Below are 19,296 nucleotides of genomic sequence, written 5' to 3'. Positions count from 1 at the left end.
AATTTGAAAACCCAACACGTTTGTACCTAATTTTAGTGATTTATTCGTTTGATAGAAATAACTCATACCCTTTCCCACTACTGGAGTTAGAAAGGTATGAAATTGTTTCATATTATGCATATTTCTCAAACAATAGATAAAATTCTATTTGATAAAACCCAAAATGTTTTTGGTCTTGACGATGGGTAATGGTTGTCTATAGTTACCCTAATAGTGATCGGTGCAGATAAATTCAGTAGAAAACAATGACAGAGATGAGTATTGTATACTCGGTCTGTCGTGAGTTAATGTTATATGTTTGAGTGTGAAGGGAGGTAAATCTCATGGAAGAAACATAAAGATGTGGAAGCTCGATCAAACAATTCTAAATATATATTATGTGGAGATTAAAGATGCTCCACCGACGACAAATGGTATTTTTTCACTATCAAAAACAAGAGCAGGCGATTTTGTATTTTTCTTCAGTTACAAAAGTTACTCACTTTACACCATTACCACCATGGAAAAGTTTGAGCTTCTAATTTTTTCTTCAAGTTAAAAATATGAAAAATAATTAATTGCATCCCGAAAAAATTCCTTGGCACTATATCCTATATGGAATGAAGTACTGATTACGCATGTACCTAAGGCAAAATAAATTATTTTGTATTATTTTTTGTTTTTATTAGACATATATATACACAATTAAACACCAATTGGTATTCATATAATGAATATCATTTATGCGCTGTCAGCGGTGGAGCATCTTTAAAAGAAAACCATTCAGGAGGATAACGTTCTAAAAACAAAATAATTTATCAATTACCATGTATATTAAAGCTCTATAGTGGTTTCTTCTGTAGAACTAGAAATACTTTTTTATATTCCACTTTCTATTGATAAACATGTCTGCACCATAACATCACTATTACACAACCAATGAACACAGTTTTTATTTGGTTCTATGCTTAACAGCGACCGCTTTTCAATTTCTCTCGAATGTAGAATTTTTGAGAGTCTTTTTCCAAGTTGATTAAATCACAGGGGGCCAACTCAATGAAAATGGATATTGTCATACATTTTTTTTTGTTTTTGGTGGATTGGCTGATGAGTATATATGACAGTCATGTGATTTTTTTTTCCAAAAATACCAGATTTGAAAAAATCGGGATATATACTATAAAACTGTTTTATAGTAAATATCCCGATTTTTTAATAATTTTTCAAATCTGGTATTTTTGGAAAAAAAATCACATGACTGTCATATATACTCATCAGTCCATCCACCAAATACAAAAATGAATGACAATATCCATTTTCATTGAGTTGGCCCCCTGTGGATTAAATATTCAAGTAAATGTTGTAATTTCCAATATGACATAATGAGTCCCATCCACAACTTGTACAGTCGATATTTCACATTGACATGTTGGTGGGTTAAATTTACGTCCTCTGTTAACATTCGTATTTTGTGGGAATTCAGTATGTTCATCTTACGCCTCTGTATAAAAGTAGAATGTTTGTCCTTTTTATAGTGTTGTATCATTGAAGCATGCCGCCAGAGACACTCGATCTAGTTACGTTACTCTTTCAACTGACATCGACTTACTTATCGATTTACCTCATTGTTTGTTTGAGTTATTAACGTCCTATTAACAGCCAAGGTCATGTAAGGAAACTGTGGTATATTCATGTTATGTCTTTTTGATAGTGGATGGGGTGAACCATATTTCTGCTTTCTGCTATCAGAGGTTTCATTGTTGTTGCTCTCTTTATTCTAATTATCATCTAGTTGCATCGCTGATACCATCAAAATACCACATTTACATCAATACATTCCCGTGTCTCATTTCACTTGGCATTGTACTTCCATCCTGTTTTAGTTTAGTTGCTGGCTTTCATCATTGACTAGTGGCTGTCTCCATGTATAAGTGTACGAAGTGTTTTGGAAAGCCGAGATTAGAGAGCTCACTGGTAACTATACCACACAGTCATACGTTTCATATGTCAACAAAGAATCGCCATCACTTGTATTATTTCTTTCAAAATCATTTTGGGAACAAAAAAGTGGAATTCAGTAGACTTTTTAGTTGCAACGACACATGCTTCGGGGCTCATTGTTCATGAAGTAGACACCTATTTGAATTACTTCCCCTTACGTGGTTTTGCCGACTTTTCCTACTTGAACACAATGCCAACTCTAGACCGAAATACCAGACACTTAAAATGAGATATTGAATACCTTTTGTTAATTGTTTATTAATATGCTCATTTTCACTTAATAAAAGAGTACGATTCCGCCGTAAAATATAGTTTTATCAAATACACTCCTGATAAATATTAGTAACTTATCCTAATAATAAACAATACTTACAATCATAGAAATAAACAATTTCTAGATTTTAGCTTATAAAAAGGCCGAAATCGACAAATGAAAAGTTGATGTTATGTTCATTGCATGATGTGCCCTATATTTAGTACCATTATACAAAATCAAAATTCTTCCCAGAAAATGGACAAACGATCTATCCTTCAAGAATTAAATTATGTTAGCCGAACTGAAAACTCCACAAATAAAAACACGTACCCCTTAACAATTGAAGTTTAATTTATTGCATTATTCTTACAGTGTATAATGCATATATACACAATCGTTAAGTAATTACCTTCAAAATCACAATAGTTGAATACATTAAGTATCTGTTTTCAGGACACGTCTTGTTAGTGACGAACCCGACTTATATTTACCGTCGGTTGTGATTATGCATTCTAGTTGAAAAGAGTCATCTGCTCAAAGTAAGGACTTTTTGTCAGAGCACTCTGATCAGATTACTTTATAAAAATCTTCCGCAATTTGTTGAAATAAAAAGGGAGACTTCTGTCTTAAAAGTATGTGTTCTGTGTGGCGTTTAAACCCTTTTCTGGGATTTAATGTTTAAGTTTACATTCCTTTCAATCAACTTAAATCATATATTTTGGTGTACTTTTAATTGTCTTGCCGTAATGATGTTCGCAAAAGACAGTTGGCTGGGAAACATTATTTAGGCATTGTCTTTATGCTATATGAAAAAAAATATTTACATTTAAAATATTATCTACTGTAGTGACACCCTAAAGTATGAATTGTATTGTCGTGGCCCATAATAAGTTAAGGCTGGCTTTAGTTTCATTTGTTTCAATTGTCACTACGAGCGAATATTGTTTTCAATTTAAATGACTTCAGATTTGTGAGTTGGTAATATCATAAAGCAAGAAAATGAAAACGGCCATATTGGTTAGAACTGACTTGTCACTGTAGATAATTGACATGACTCTGGTTACTGGGTACTAACGATAGAAGTCCGAATTAATCTAGCGATGAACCCCAATGTCTATATTTCGGACTATAATGCTATAAGATCGCACACATATAATTATTACCAATTGATAGATTTATACAATATACTTGTCCTTGTGGCTGGTAAGCCTGTATCACAATGCTACATTCACGAGACGTTTTTAAAGCATCACAGAGTACAATACGACAATGTAGATGATGACGGCGATTATGACACCGGTACCGAAGCCGATGGCTACATTGGCGAGTTGTCTGGCCGAGTTAGCGTTAGCGTGGGCCATCGCCATATCTCCTCTGTTGTAAGCGCTTTTAGACTGAAAATAACAAAATATGGAAATAATTCATTTTTACTTGTAACAAACTTTTTCATTGGCTTAAAAATTTACTTCATCAGTCCATATAGGATAAAATGACGTCGCCGTTTATAACATCACTTCATATTGGCTGAAATAACTTCGTAACGATTTCATAGACAAAAGAGTCCCAAAATGAATTTTGAATATTGAAGATAAGGATTAATTTGAGTATATTTTCATGTTATGTAGATATAACAAAAAAAACTGAGTGTATTCTCAGCAGAGTTCACCGAGATTTTTTGTTATTTCTCCATAACATAAAAATCTATTCAAGTTAATCCTTTTAACCTCTTACCCACTTTATACACAATGCTTATCAATTTTGTCAAAGCATTTCTACATTTTCTAGGTCTGTGTTTAGTGTGTTCATTAGTGGACCAGCATTAACCCTATTTTTATTTCACACCAATATTGGTTGATACAATTATGACTGCAAATAAGAAAATAGTAACGTTAAGAAAGTTGTGGAAATCTTAATCTAAATTACACTTCTTGTGTACTTAACAGGAAAACAAGTCCTATTTTGGGAAAAAGATTGAATTATATTGCATGGACTCAACATATTGGGGTGACAGATAAGCTTACCTCCATGGCTTTCCATATTGCGAACATTCCGATTGGCCAGAAGCAGAAAAACGTTGCAATGATAGCTCTGACCATGTTGTCTTCGGGAGGGGGCGCCATGATTACCGGCTGCATACCACCGGCTTGTGTCACCTTAAACATAGAAAAGATCTAGGTTAGACTACTGATAATGAATTTAGGGGAAAGAAATATTCAAAAGTACAGCTAAGTATTCATCATTGTTATTTTTCACTATATTATATAGTTCATTAATTTGGACGTTTTTTCTTCAAAATGCAATTTTTTGTTTATTTATTTGCGCACAGAAAGACAATTAAACGTTTTCAATGACAGATTTTTCATAGTTTTCCGTGGCCTTAATGTTGTGAACATATATGAACACTTTGGTCGCCATTTTCCTATTTATCATTTAAAAAACAAAATATTCTGAGATTTTGGTCTCAGAATGAAAAATCATTTCTTGAAAACAAAATTTACAGGAATTTGTCAATGCATACAACAGATAATTCTTCATCTGAGAGAAAACTATCATAACTATAACTTAAAAAATAAATCAAAGGAAGATTAAAAAGATTAAAACAAAATGTGAAAATGAATGAACTATGTAGGGAAATAACGACAGTGACGAATAATTATATCGCTTGTCTGTATCTTAAAATTATTGATTCTTTTCTATTCAATGTTTTACTAGTTTTGACATTCATGATATTTTGGATGATGATATGAAATGGATGACCTTAATTCGTCTTGTATGTAATATTTCTATTGATTTTATACTTCTTCAAATAACATTGCAACCATCTTTTATACATACAATAACATTGTAACCATCTGTTATACATACAATAACATTGTAACCATCTGTTATACATACAATAACATTGTAACCATCTGTTATACATACAATAACATTGTAACCATCTGTTATACATACAATAACATTGTAACCATCTGTTATACATACAATAACACTGTAACCATCTGTTATACATACAATAACACTGTAACCATCTGATATACATACAATAACATTGTAACCATCTGTTATACATACAATAACATTGTAACCATCTGTTATACATACAATAACATTGTAACCATCTGTTATACATACAATAACACTGTAACCATCTGATATACATACAATAACACTGTAACCATCTGATATACATACAATAACATTGTAACCATCTGTTATACATACAATAACATTGTAACCATCTGTTATACATACAATAACATTGTTGGTAATTATCTGTTATACATACAATAACATTGTTGGTAACCATTTGCTGTTGTTGGTACTGAGGCTGACCCCACGTCTGGTTCCCCACAGGAGGCTGTCCATAGCCTTGAGGTGGTGCATAGCCAGGGGACTGGGGGTACCCTGTATTGCCACTTGGCGGTCCTGGGGTATAACCCTGGTTTGTATAAGGCGGCGGGGCGTTACCTGCAATAAATATATACATATTCTGAAACAAAACTGCAAATCATATTAATAAGGTAATGGGGAAAATAGCAGAGGTTGTGTGGGATAAGTAAACGTGTAAGGCTGAGGTTTATAATTAAGTTAATGAGTATGTAAAGTTGTACGACTGATACAGACCACAGTGTCACCAGGTACTAGTATGTCTCATCACATACCACAGTGTCACCAGGTACTAGTATGTCTCATTACAGACCACAGTGTCACCAGGTACTAGTATGTCTCATCACATACCACAGTGTCACCAGGTACTAGTATGTCTCATCATACGCGCAAATCGTGATTGGCTTAAAGTTAAGTTCAAATAAAGTGAGACTTTAACATTTTCTGCCAAGTCATTGCAATGCCATCTTGATTATCTTGAAAGCCCATCCATACAAAACCTGACACGATTCAGTCTCTTCAGCAGTTCTTATTATCTTATCATAAATCAATATTCTACACCTATTACGAAATAAGCATAGCTTTTATATTGTGAAATAGACAATTGTATGTCAATGGCATCGACATAGGCAAAAATTACTGCCGAGATACCTACTCTTTATTCCCATTAACGGGGATAAGCACTGATATGAAAAACTGTTTACTCTTGTTTCTATTTTGTGTAATCGATTTCAAGGTGTGGTTTTAGTTTCGTTATTTACATCATCATTTCGGTTTTGTGTTCCATAACCGGAAGTAGGTAAGATCCAAAACAAAGCCTTAACCCTGGCTATGATCAGCTATCATATATATCCCCTATGATTGGAAGAAGTGCGTCTTTCCTACCATATTGACCTATACAACATATGACTTCTCGCTGATAATACTGTTTAGCAATGTGGTGGGTAAACACAGTTGTCATAAATCGATTATCTTGGCGAGGTTTAACATTAATTTCTCACAAAATAAGGACACTTTGATTTTCACAATCACAATCTTGACAGAAATATATTCAAACTGACCTGCTTTTTCATCCATTACTGCGTTATTTACTTGGAAACTGCTCCACCTTGTTGTAAGGTTTTTAATATCACCGATAAAGTTTATCAAATACAGGCGTGTGCAATCTGTTATCTGACTACCTAGTTTACAATAGTGGTGATTGCTATTCGATCGTGAGTGTTGACATATATTTCATATCAAGTAAAAGGGCAGGTAGACCTAGCATTGAATAAAACTGCAATATACATCGACTACAATTATTTCTTAATGTTACAATCAAGGATTTGTACCCGGTTAGTTCCTTTTTGAAAGAAGTGTCATTTTCCATGAGACCATAGAATCGATCTACTGTTTATGTTATCAGTATTTCCTTCACATTAACCAGAACAGTGCTGTATAGTGTTGATGTAAGGTCAAACATCGTCAAATACAATTAAACTAGAAAATGTCTACGCTGTTTATAAATAATTTCAGAAATAGAATACCCACCTGACTTTTGGTCCATAGCTGTGTAGTCTACCTGGAAAACTTTATCTCTTGCTAGGATAACCTACAATTCATACGATACACACAAAGTGTTACGCAGACTCGAGTTGGTGTGTTAGCTTATCACGAGATTAGGCTGAGAACAAATATAAGGCTTGTTAACTTAAAATAGATTTCTGACATTTCGGATGATGATTGTTAAGAAACAAGGAAAAGTTATATCCTGAGACATGTATATCACCCAGCGACGAACATTTGGTCACTTTAATTATATGTTTGCGTGTTTTGGGAGACCGCGGTATGTTCGTGTTGTATCTCTTTGTGATAGCGTGTTTTGGGAGACCGCGGTATGTTCGTGTTGTATCTCTTTGTGATAGCGTGTTTTAGAAGACCGCGGTATGTTCGTGTTGTATCTCTTTGTGATAGCCTGTTTTGGGAGACCGCGGTATGTTCGTGTTCTATCTCTTTGTGATAGCGTGTTTTGGGAGACCGCGGTATGTTCGTGTTGTAACTCTTTGTGATAGTGATGATAAACATGATGTTCTTTATTCGGCCGACTTCAATTTCTATACGAAACCTGTCAAGAACCTATCGTCCCGTAGAGACATGGAACCTGGAGCAGGGTCTACTTGGATAATGGCGTGAGGGCCGTCGAGGGGGTGTTTTCAAGGGCGAGACACAAGAGTGCGTCACGAAGCGTATCACGCTTTTCGTCAGTGATCAAGCAGGCTGATGTGTTACAAGTTGTTGTTTCGCGAAGCACTAATATCAATTGGCGGTTGCGTCTGAGAACATCTGCAGCAAATGAAACCCCGACAGCATCTGGAGGTTGTTCTGAAGACTGGTGGATTAATGACTAATGTCTGCGGTAATTTTTTCAGTGATGCACAAACGTGACACGAGTCACAACCACGAGCGATAACTGAGTTCATGTCTAGTCCATAGAAGTGTCTTTTCATGAGAAGCTGCATTTGATGTCTGCTTGGGTGATCCAGTTGAATATGTAAAGCTTTCACCAGACCATCACGAACTGAGCTTGGGACGACTATCAGCTCTGTGGGTGGTTGTAATGGGTCATTCCGGCGAACTACTACGAGGCCATCCTTGGCGATGGATGCGACTGTTCACGTCCTTGATGTTCGTAAGCTTCTTTGACGGCCGGGTGCCCTGTTTAAGATGGGCATGTGCTCTGCGCAGATCCAGACAGTCAGATGGATAGCTGTCCGTGCAGATCTTGTGGTGAACGGTAATGAAGATTTGTTGTCGATGATATCTTGAACATTAATTGATCGAACAACGGAATCCTCAGTTATGGCAATAAAGTTGCATGTTTGGCAGCTCATTTCCTCACACGTAGGCGCGTTTCTGCAGGCAAAATCAGAAGGTATATTTGCAGAACCCGACAGGTGTCTAACACTGACCTGATACCTGCTAACGGTTGTGAGGAAGGAGGTTACACGGGGGCTAGCTGAAAACTATCCACGTGCCAACTTATTGATAGCTTGGACACACGGCTAGCTATCGGTCAGAACACAGGTTTGATGATTTAATTGTATGATGCTTGGGCTATAATGCTTGACTGCTGCCGCAATACACAGCGCTTCTATCTCGAATGGGAGCCAAGTAACTTGGTGTTTTCTCAGTTTGGCACTGAGAAATCCGGCGAGGCTGAGTTGGTTGTCGCGCATGATATACAATGTGGCCCCGATACCATGTTTACTGACGAAAACATCAGTCACGATCCAAAGGACATCAGATGGAGCAGGTAGGGCGATGGCTTTGTAACATCTCGTAGGCACCGAGGAACGAACGAAGACTAAACGCTGTCTCTGGTCGCTTACAGGTTGCTAACACGGCAACCCTGTGGGGACTAGCCGAAAGTGTCCTTGTGACCATATCCATCCCAGTATGGTGGTGGACCGAGGACAAACAACGGTTTTCGAGGAGGATAAGCGAAGGTCACAGCGTTGTAAGCATTCCATGACTTTGGACCAGTTCCCCAGTAGCTGTTCTGGTGTGTCTCCACTGCAGTATAGATCGTCCGCTAATTTTGGCTACGATACCATCTTGTACACAGTCACCGAGAACGCGGCACATCATTTCTTCGAGGGCAGTCTCCGATCCTGGCATTCCCATAGCGCAGTGCCTATACACACGAACACGTCGAAATGGTGCCACTACACTGCAATTCTTCATGGATGCCTTTGAGAGAGGAATTTGATAAAATGCATTTGTGAGGTCAGTTACGATAATACTCTTCCACTGAGCAATAGTGCGTAGTGTGGAGTCGACGTCTGGCATCAATGACGGTTGCGGTTTGCTGTAACGCCCGACGTCCTCAAATGCTGTCACTGGTCGGAATCCACCGTTGGGCTTTCTGACAAGAAAAGGAAGGTTTAGGTATTCTACAGAGACACCAATGTCCTCTGGTTTACTAAACACTCCTTGTCTCTCTAACTCATCAAACTTTTGGTGCAAGGTGACAAGCTTATCGCGCGAGTATTGGGGGATTCTGCCTTTTCTTTGAGGAGGTTGGACAGGGCCCATGTTGATATGTGCCTCAAACTTCCCTGCAGCACCGTTATATCCTCTGAAGTTAGGGTCAAAGAGATTGTCAAAAAGATGAAGCTTGTCGCGGAAGGCTTGTCTAGTATAATCTGGTAAGATATTGTCGGGATCAAGTTGTACGGAGTATGTGTTATACGCGCTGGCTACGAGTTTGTCGCGATGAACGTCTATAGGCGGATCAGAAGTGGTGCTGGTGTGTTTGATCACTGTAGAGCTGACTTGATTGAAATGTTCATGTTTTCGGAGCATTTGTGGATCTAACGTGTTGTTGGGTATACGAATCATACCGTCGACTGCATCGAAGATAGTGGGGCGTGGCCAATTCCGAGAGGGAATGGTGTTGTCAGTACGCTGTTCTAAGGCTAGTGTACTTTCAGGTGGCAAATCGTCAGGGATGCCAATTTCTAAGTATGACCCTGGCCAAACGACGGTTGAAGGTGTTCCAACTCTCAAAACCTGAGCTCTGACTCGATGATTGGTGCCTTGGGTCTTTTTAACAGGTAGTGGCACATAATGAACAACGACTGACTCACCTATTGTGATTTCCTTCTTTAATGGTCTCACTGATATGTCATTAGTAATCCTGCCAGAACATCTACATTGTACTTCAATGTCATCTACGACTAAGGCCTCGAGATGTAAGCTAGTCTCGGCCATTCCTTGTCACGGAGATATGGGTTTCCCCAACCATATTAAGCGTGGTAACTCCATCCGCTTGAAAGGCAGTTTGGTTGCTCTTTTTGGTGGCCGCGCCTGTTTGTTTGGCGAAAGGTGTTTTTAACTTCGGCACCGGTGTCCAAAATTACGAAAGCCGATTGGACTCATTTTGGTAGAAGAAAAAAATCGCGTAATTACGCGAAACTTTGGCGTTATTACGCGAAACTTTAGCGTTAATACGCGAAACTTTTAAACACTTTATATTTGTTTGATGATGTTATACCACCCCGATTTATATAATCGAAGGTCTTTATTTTATAAATACCACGGCAGTATAACACCATATGCACATTAACCGAATCAAAGGCCTCTAATTTGTATTAGATAAGAAATTTCTCAAAAATGTCAATAGGATTATTTGAGGTGCTTGTTAGTAAGAAAAAGGATGACCATAAGACACTACCCTGATGAACTCAATGTTTGATATAGAGGAAAATATCGATGCGACTATGACGTCACAACACTTAATCCGAGTCCATATGCTATTTATCGACCTCCACGTGACTATGGACATTGTTGTCTTATATAGATTATTACTAACAATTTTAATACACTTGGATTTCCAACAATAACATGTCATAAGCAGTAACGCTAACGTTTAAATAAAAAAAATGGTTACTGTTGGCGCGTCCTGCTTGCACACTTCGTTTGGGCGTTTCGGGGGGACGGACGTGGTACGGTGCTCTGTGTTTGGAGGTCTAGGATTTGGTTTGTTTCTAAATACTGTCCGTAGTACCTTGGATTCTGCCGTTGCGTGAATTTCATCTAACAGGCTATTGAGGGCTTGCGATATTTCAGGTTTCAGGGTTGCGAGTGTTTGTGAAAGTAAAACTGTGCCATAGCGCTGTTTAACAATGGCTGGTAGGTCTTTGTGGATTAGTCTGAGCCAGGTGAGAACAATTATGTTTTCCATAGTAGGCGACATTTCTTCATCTGCCTCCGGTATTTCCCCATTATGCCAAATGTTTCCATCAGAACGCAACAGGTTGTCCTCTATAAAACTATTCAATCGTTGAAAAAGGTCCCCTGGTCGCTCGCCAGGCTCAAGGTAGATGTTATTGAAGTCCAAAAAGTGTGACCCTGTTGACTGAAACCGATAGTGCATTCGGATAGATTGCCAAATTGTCATCATTGATATGGATTTTGAAATGATATTGTTTCTTGTATAACCGGGCAAAAATTAGCTATCTGTCCGAGCATAAGCTCAAGGTGAGTTACCTTTTGTGCTGCTAATAGGCGATTTGCTTCAGGGCGTCGTCAACCATACCCCCGCAAAGGATTGTCCTTGCTTTTCCTTCCCCATGTGACACTCTCAACGAGAAATGGAGCAAAGCTCCTGTCAAGGGACAATGTGTATTGGAGATTCTGTTTCCATGCTTCAAATGAGGTAATTGTTTTCTGTTTTGTGAGGGGCCATTGTTTTGGGGCCCTATTTACGGCCATGACTGTGTGAATGGTGTGTTATTCACGCGTATATACAATGTTTATGTTACCGATTACAACAGTTTTAGCACGAACTGTGACTATCTTTGCAGCTTTTAGCGTGGCGACTGCGGTATGTTGGTGTTGTATCTCTTTGTGATAGTGTGTTTTGGGAGACTGCGATGTGTTGGTGTTGTATCTCTTTGTGATAGTGTGTTTTGGGAGACTGCGGTATGTTCGTGTTGTATCTTTTTGTAATGGTGGAAACTTGCCCTTTCAAAGTGTCGTATTACTGGAATATACGGAAACAAAAGACGTCCCACCCGGCCACATCACACCAACAACGAGAAAAAATATTCATTTACTTCATCTGCAGGAGCAGACTATAATTTGCTCCAGTTGTATGACAAAATCCCCAAGTCTCCCACATATCACGTCATCTTATGGCCAAACGTGAGGTGGTGTCACTCCGTAGACGTAATGAAGAAGTGAAACGAAAAGATTTCTTTAGTCGACTTTTACGAGTTTACAGTCCCCAGGACGGGGGGGATGGGGGGCGGGGGGCAAACTTGTTTTTTGCCCCTCCCCCATTTTCGCCGAGTGAAATGTTCTACAAATGCACATTTGAAAGAAAAAAAAGAGTCCTCCTGCACATTTTTTGTATATATTTTAGAAAATTTTGCGCTGCGCGGCGCGTTTCTTAAAACGTTCAAGCACGTAATGTTCAAACCTTTAATAATGAAAATTATACTATTTCAAAAATGCTTCTTAAAAGATTAAGTTGTTAATATGTCTTAGCAAGACAATCAATTCATCATTATTTTGAGGTACACAACAATGTGCCAATGGTGTGGATTCGGTATGTTCAGATCGAGCTGGGTTGCATAATGGTATGACGAAAGTCACAATAATCATATCTAAATGCAGGTTACTTTAAATTGAAAAATTACCGTGTTAAGAACACTTTAAAATCATCAAAATACATCGTAAAACCCATCTCAGCCATTTTCCCGGGGAGAGACCTCCGTACCCCCCAATCACCAAAATCTCGCGCCTTCGGCGCTCGCAAATTCAACAAAATGTATCGTAAAACTCATCTAAGCCATTCTAAATCGTACAATTTTTTACCGGGGGAAAACCCAAGAACCCGCGAAAAACAAAATTTCACGCCTTCGATGCTCGCAAATTCAAAGATTACATGTAATGATATATGGAAAAAAAAGTATATCAATTATTACCTGTGGGTGCGGGGAACGCGAGAAGGAAGGGGGGGGGGGGTGGTATTAAATATTGAGGACCTTTGCGCCCCCCTCCCCCTCCATTACGTATCATCTTCCTACGCCACTGGTTTTGCACATAGGAGAGGCAGCTCTAATCTAGCTGTTTATAGGCCGTTAAGCCTTATAAAAAAACACAATATTCGGAAAGCCGATTAACGATTTTTTTATTATTACTCTTGAGTGAAGGTAATCGTATAATAACTTTGGCTCGAATGTAAATAACTAAAAGAGTGAAATTCGATGTTTCAAATACTCTCATTTATGCTCTAATAGCATGTATCTTCGTGTAATTATGAAAGGAAATCCGCACAGAAATAAAAATTTCGGATTTTTTTTTGTCGAGGAGTTCAGCAACGAATAAGCTTTAATTAGATATTTTCCTGTAGTCTGTATCTTTGATACATTGTGAATTGCAAAGTTTGTGACTGTAAAATGAATTTTTACGTAAAAAGTAAAGAAATCATCGAGGATATGATGTTTGACGTAGGTACACACCGATGATTGATGATTACAAACATTTTGTTGTGTGTTTCTAACCGAATAAATTGAGATACATTTATAACAATACCGTAATACGTTTAAACATGTGGTAGAAAGAATTTATTTTTGATATCTTAAAAGATCAAAATATTGAAATATTAAGCAAAACAAATTATTTTTTAAACAGTGCAGTCGCTTTCAATTTTTTAATCGATATACGAATAGATACACCGATATAGATATATGATTAGCCATGCCTTTGGTTTGATGGTTATGTAATACCTGGACCAGGATGTTGTTTACCTGTACACAACGCCATTTATCGAACTCACCTGTAACTACCTGGCCGCGGGCAATTTGTTATTCGGTGGACTATATCGGGCAGGTTAGGACATCCGTTAATTGGATTGTGATTTGAATGAGGGAAAGCAAATGGAAATACAATATCCCTGATCATACCTAGGAATATGTATTACACACACATATATATGTCGTACCAAGGATTTACAAGTAAGATATACGTCCTTGGTCGTACACAGGTAAAACAATAATGGAAGTTGACTTATTCAGAAACAAAAATGATTCTAAGAACTATTTCAACTAAAGGTTTAACATTAAAAATTATTCCAGTCAAGTACTGTAATAACGGAATCGTGGCATATAGCAATCTTCCGTAATTTCTTAGATATTAGTAAGAATTCTAAGCATGTATTTTCACCGGTTTGAATCTACATGTATAGTCATACAAGATGGGTTACAGCATTACCACACTAAATATACTTATTTAAATATCACTAAGCATGTTCATATATCACACTATTTAAATATCGGTATGATATACAAAAGGATAGACAATGAATAGGCTATTTTACGGATTTAGTATAATTTTGAAATAATGGTGTTTTTGGGTTTTTTTTTTATTTAAAATCTACACTTATACTGTAATTTAAAAACATATATCAGAAATATCATTGATGTATTTCTGCTTTTTAGTTAACGTTATGGATAAAGTTTCAAAGGCAACAATATAGATATACATATTATTTTCGGTATAAGTTCGGTACTGTTACTCCAATATAACATAACTGACAACCGTCCACATTTTATTTTAATTAAAAAAACTGTGCCGTCTTTGCATCGTTGTGGCAGAAGTTTGAAATAAAAACACGCATTCTAGATATATTCATGCTTATTTTTGTGATTTTACTCGTAAAAATATAGTGTTACATTATACTGTTTTTATTACACAGAAATTTACATAATATGCTATTCGTTGGGTGGGACTTGATTTTTCATTCATCTAAAGCAATATCCTAACGTATTAAAAAAAATGGCTGCACAAATCCTTCAATATAGGGGTGTAGCGAGGGATATGAATATTGATAGAAAATATGGCATAGACGTGAGAGCGTCGTAAGAGATAATTTAGGAAGATGCTGTTCAAATCATCCGATTGTCCGAAAGAATGGATTTTTGTTAACGTATGTCCTCCGTGGAATAGTTTGATAGGGAAATCGCTGATTATGTCTGTATTTATCGGTTATAGGGGTCATATGTTTACCAGTAGTGACAACCTTCATATATCCTTATGTGGTTAATCTCTAAAAGTATAGCTATTCTCTGGACTTTTCTGTGATCTACAGGGGAATGCCATTCAGATGTCAGAGTTGTAACGAAACGAGGAGTCATGTGGTGAACCATCCTGTCCAACAGTAATAGCCTAGTTACCAAACCCATTGACGGACAAAGTATTTCTCTTTAATATTGGACGAAGTTGGTCGGTTGGTTGGTGGTCGGTAGGTTGGCATCCTCGATAGTCCAGGGGTTCCGATCACTTACGATCTCTACACCCCTGGACTATCTCATAGTGAAATTGAAGGCAGCTCAGCTGAAAACATTTGACCAATCACAGGCCAGCAAAGATTTCCTTTGAAGACTACAGAGAGAGCGACGCCTAACATCAAAGCCACACAGTCAACCACAGTGTACCGTTATACGGTTCTTTTGATGTACATCAAAAGACTAAATTACCTGTTCTGTTCTGTTGCCTCCAGTTTTACTATGAGATAGTCCAGGGGTGTAGAGATCGTAAGTAATCGGAACCCCTGGAATATCGAGGATGGTAGGTTGGTTGATTCGTTGTATGTTGGTTGGCTAATTGGTTGATTGGTTGATGCATAACATGCAATTTCATCTACAAAAATTTTCAGGGCGACTTCTCGTGTATGTGATGTGCTACGTGTGTGGAATGTATGTTTGAAGTCTCTGACAGTGTGCTACCTTGCGTGTGTTTGAAGTCTCTGACAGTGTGCGAATGTGTGTGTTTGAAGTATCTGACAGTGTGCGACTGTGTGTGTTTCAAGTCCGTGACAGTGTGCGACCATGTGTATGTGTTTGAGGTCTATGACGTGTACGGCCATGTATGTTTGAAATCCCTGACAGTGTGCGATTATGTGTGTGTTTGAAGTCTCTGACATTGTGCGACATATGTGTGTTTCAAATCTCTGACAGTGTTCGACCACGTGTGTGTGTTTGAAGTCTCTGACAGTGTCCGACCATGTATATGTGTTTGATGTCTCCGAAAGTGTGCGACCCTGTGTGTGTATTTGAAGTCTCTGACAGGGAGCGACTGTGTGTGTGTTTGAAGTCTCTGATGTGTAGTGTGCGACCATGTATATGTGTTTGAGGTCTCTGACAGTGTGCGACCATGTATGTGTGTTTGAAGTCTCTGACATTGTGCGACCATTTGTATGTGTTTGAAATATCTGACAGTGTGCGACAACGTGTATGTGTTTGAAGTCTCCGATAGTGTGCGACGATGTATGTGTTTGAAGTCTCTGGAAGTGTGAGACCATGTGCGTGTGCTTGAAGTTTCTGACAGTGAGCGACTGTGTGTGTGTTTGAAGTTTCTGACAGTGTGCTACCATGTGTGTGTTTGAAGTTTCTGACAGTGTGCGACCATTTGCGCGTGTTTGAAGTCTCTGACAGTGTGCGAATGTGTGTGTGTTTGAAGTATCCGACAGTGTGCGAATGTGAGTGTTTCAAGTCTGTGACAGTGTGCGACGATGTGTGTGTTTCAAGTCTCTGACAGTGTTCGACCATGTATTTTTGAAGTCTCCGACATTGTGCGACCATGTGTATGTGTTTGAGGTCTCAGACAGTGTGAGACAATGTGTCTTTGAAGTCTCTGACAGTGTAAGGCCATGTGTGTTTGAAGTTTCTGAAAGTGTATGATCATGTGTGTGTGTTTGAAAACTTTGGCAGTGTGCGACCATGTGTGTGTTTGAAATCTCTGACAGTGTGCGACTGTGCGTGTGTTTGAAGTATCTGACAGTGTGCGAAGATGTATGTGTTTGAAGTTTCTGACAGTGTGCCACCATGTGTAGTGTTTGAAGTTTCTGACAGTGAACGACTGTGTGTGTGTTTGATGTTTCTGACAGTGAACGACAGTGTGTGTTTAAAGTCTCTAGAAGTGTGAGACCATGTGTGTGTGCGTGAAGACTCGGACAGCGAGCGACTGTGTGTGTTTGAAGTCTCTGACAGTATGCGACCATGTGTGTGTGTTTGAAGTCTCATTTTACGCGAAACTTTTGGCGTTATCACGCTAATCTTTTAAACAATTAATGTTTTGTTTTATGATGTTATATCACCCAAATTTACATAATCGGAAGTCTTTATTTGATATTTTACCGAGCAGTATAACACCTATATGCACATTAGCGAATCAAATGCCTCTAATTTGTATAAGAAAAGAATTTTTGCTGAAAATGTCAATATGATTATTTGAGCTGCTTGTTAGTAAGAAAAAAGGATGGCCATAAGACACTACCCTGATGAACACAATGTTTCGGATAGTGGAACTAAAAGTCCAATATAGATGCGACTATGATGTCACTACACTAATTTCAAAAATGATCCGAGTCCATATTAAGCCGGGATCTAGGGGGGGGGGGGGGGGGGGGTCCACGTGCACCCCCCTCCCCCCACAACTTAACGAACCAATGTTTTTTCTGAAGCCTTATGACCCACTGATAACGAAATCGAGATGACCACTGATAACGAAATCGAGAGATAACATTGTATAAACTGGGATAAACTTCCGGTTATGACGTCATCAAGATGGCTGCCATCTCGAATTTCACTAAAAATTGAAAAATAGTCATAACTTTGACATTTTTCAACTGAAGAAGATAAATGAGGCATCAAAATGACCACAATAGAACACAAAATACATATCAGGACCATATAATTCAATATATGTAGTGATTTCTAATAAGGAAATGAAAAATTCGGATTATAAGCTCAAAAATGGTAAGTTTTAAGCAATTTTTTCATATTTGGCTTGAAGCACCAAAATGTTCCCCAACAGCAAACTATTATTTCTAATCAGTTATTTGACCTCTTATCAATCAGTAAAAACAACAACAACAACAACAAAAAACAATGTGAACATTGTATAAGCTCCGGTTATGACGTAATCAAGATGGCCGCCATCTCGAATTTCACTAACAATTAAAAAATAGTCATAACATTAACATTTTTCAACCGAAGTAGACAATTGAGGTATCAAAATGATCATAATAGAAAAACATATTCATATCGGGACCACATAGTTCAATATATGTAGTAATTTCTAGGTAGGAAATGAAAAAATCGGATTTTAAGCTCAAAAATGATAATTTTTAGCAAATTTTTCATATTTTGCTTGACGCAGCAAAAATGTTTACCAACAGCAAACTATTATTCGTAAACAGTTATTTGATCTCTAATTACTCAGTAAAACAATAAAATATATAGAGATGCAAAAAAGAATTATTGTTATACCATCATTAAGTTTACAAACATCACCGGGTGCGTATACTGGGTATATGCTATTTTTCTTACTCCAAACCGCTGACACTACAGTTTCCTGGTGTATCATAAGTTCCTTAAATAAGTTTGACTATTGGCGATTTATAAGTAGGAAACATGAATATAAAGTTGACAGAATATCTAGGTAGGATAAGTCACAGTTTCGTTTTTTTCCTATGCATAGTATAATCAAAATGTCAGATGGTTACCACAATGTCACATATTTTTTTCACTGGTTCTCAATTATAACCACTATCATTGTGCGTGCTTTCCCGCCTCACTGCGCTATCCTCTAACGTGACTCGGCATGTCTGGTAGCTGGTACATGCAGTCCGAATCAGAGTAATCGAGATATCAGTATCCAATTCGTCGAAAGCCAGAGCGTCGTCTTCGATGTCGATGAGCTGATGTGACACTACATTACCAGTGGTGTTCTAGCCTGTCATCTTTCATGACCCATCCATGGCCAGAGTTTATATCAGGAACAACAGGTTCAGGGATGTGGGATCTCCTTCAGACTCTAACATATCGTATATGCTGTTTCAGACTTTTCAGGAAATTACACCAGATCCAGATTCTTCGAATGGTGGAATGATTCAAGCACCATTGATCAACCTTGTGGACACTCGTGCGACTATAGATAGCACAGGTGATATCCTCGAGGTCTTTAATGAGGTTATAAATGTTAAATGTTTTTCATTGGTCAGACTTTCCCAAGTCCCTTGAAGGTACTGGTTGTGTCGCATCTGGTGTATGCGTGGATACAACATTAACGACTCTCCAGAAAAAGTTTTCTACAGTGCTCTCCAGACTTGGCAAAGAGAA

At 37.9% G+C, this 19,296-nt stretch overlaps 1 protein-coding gene across 1 annotated transcript; it reads right to left on the bottom strand.

Moving 5' to 3' along the window:
- Positions 1 to 2,569: 2,569 nt before the first annotated feature.
- Positions 2,570 to 7,307, bottom strand: LOC138323427 (proline-rich transmembrane protein 1-like). The gene is made up of 4 exons (XM_069268046.1): positions 7,157 to 7,307; positions 5,526 to 5,707; positions 4,258 to 4,389; positions 2,570 to 3,630 (listed from the first exon to the last, which is right to left on the bottom strand). The coding sequence occupies exons 1-4, from the start codon at positions 7,170 to 7,172 to the stop codon at positions 3,478 to 3,480; spliced, it is 483 nt and encodes a 160-aa protein (XP_069124147.1). The 5' UTR covers positions 7,173 to 7,307; the 3' UTR covers positions 2,570 to 3,477.
- Between the last annotated feature and the right edge of the window lie 11,989 nt (positions 7,308 to 19,296).

Source organism: Argopecten irradians, chromosome 5 (genome assembly GCF_041381155.1).
Source record: "Argopecten irradians isolate NY chromosome 5, Ai_NY, whole genome shotgun sequence".
NCBI classification, from domain to species: Eukaryota; Metazoa; Mollusca; class Bivalvia; order Pectinida; family Pectinidae; genus Argopecten; species Argopecten irradians.
This window is presented reverse-complemented; position numbering and strand designations above follow the sequence as displayed.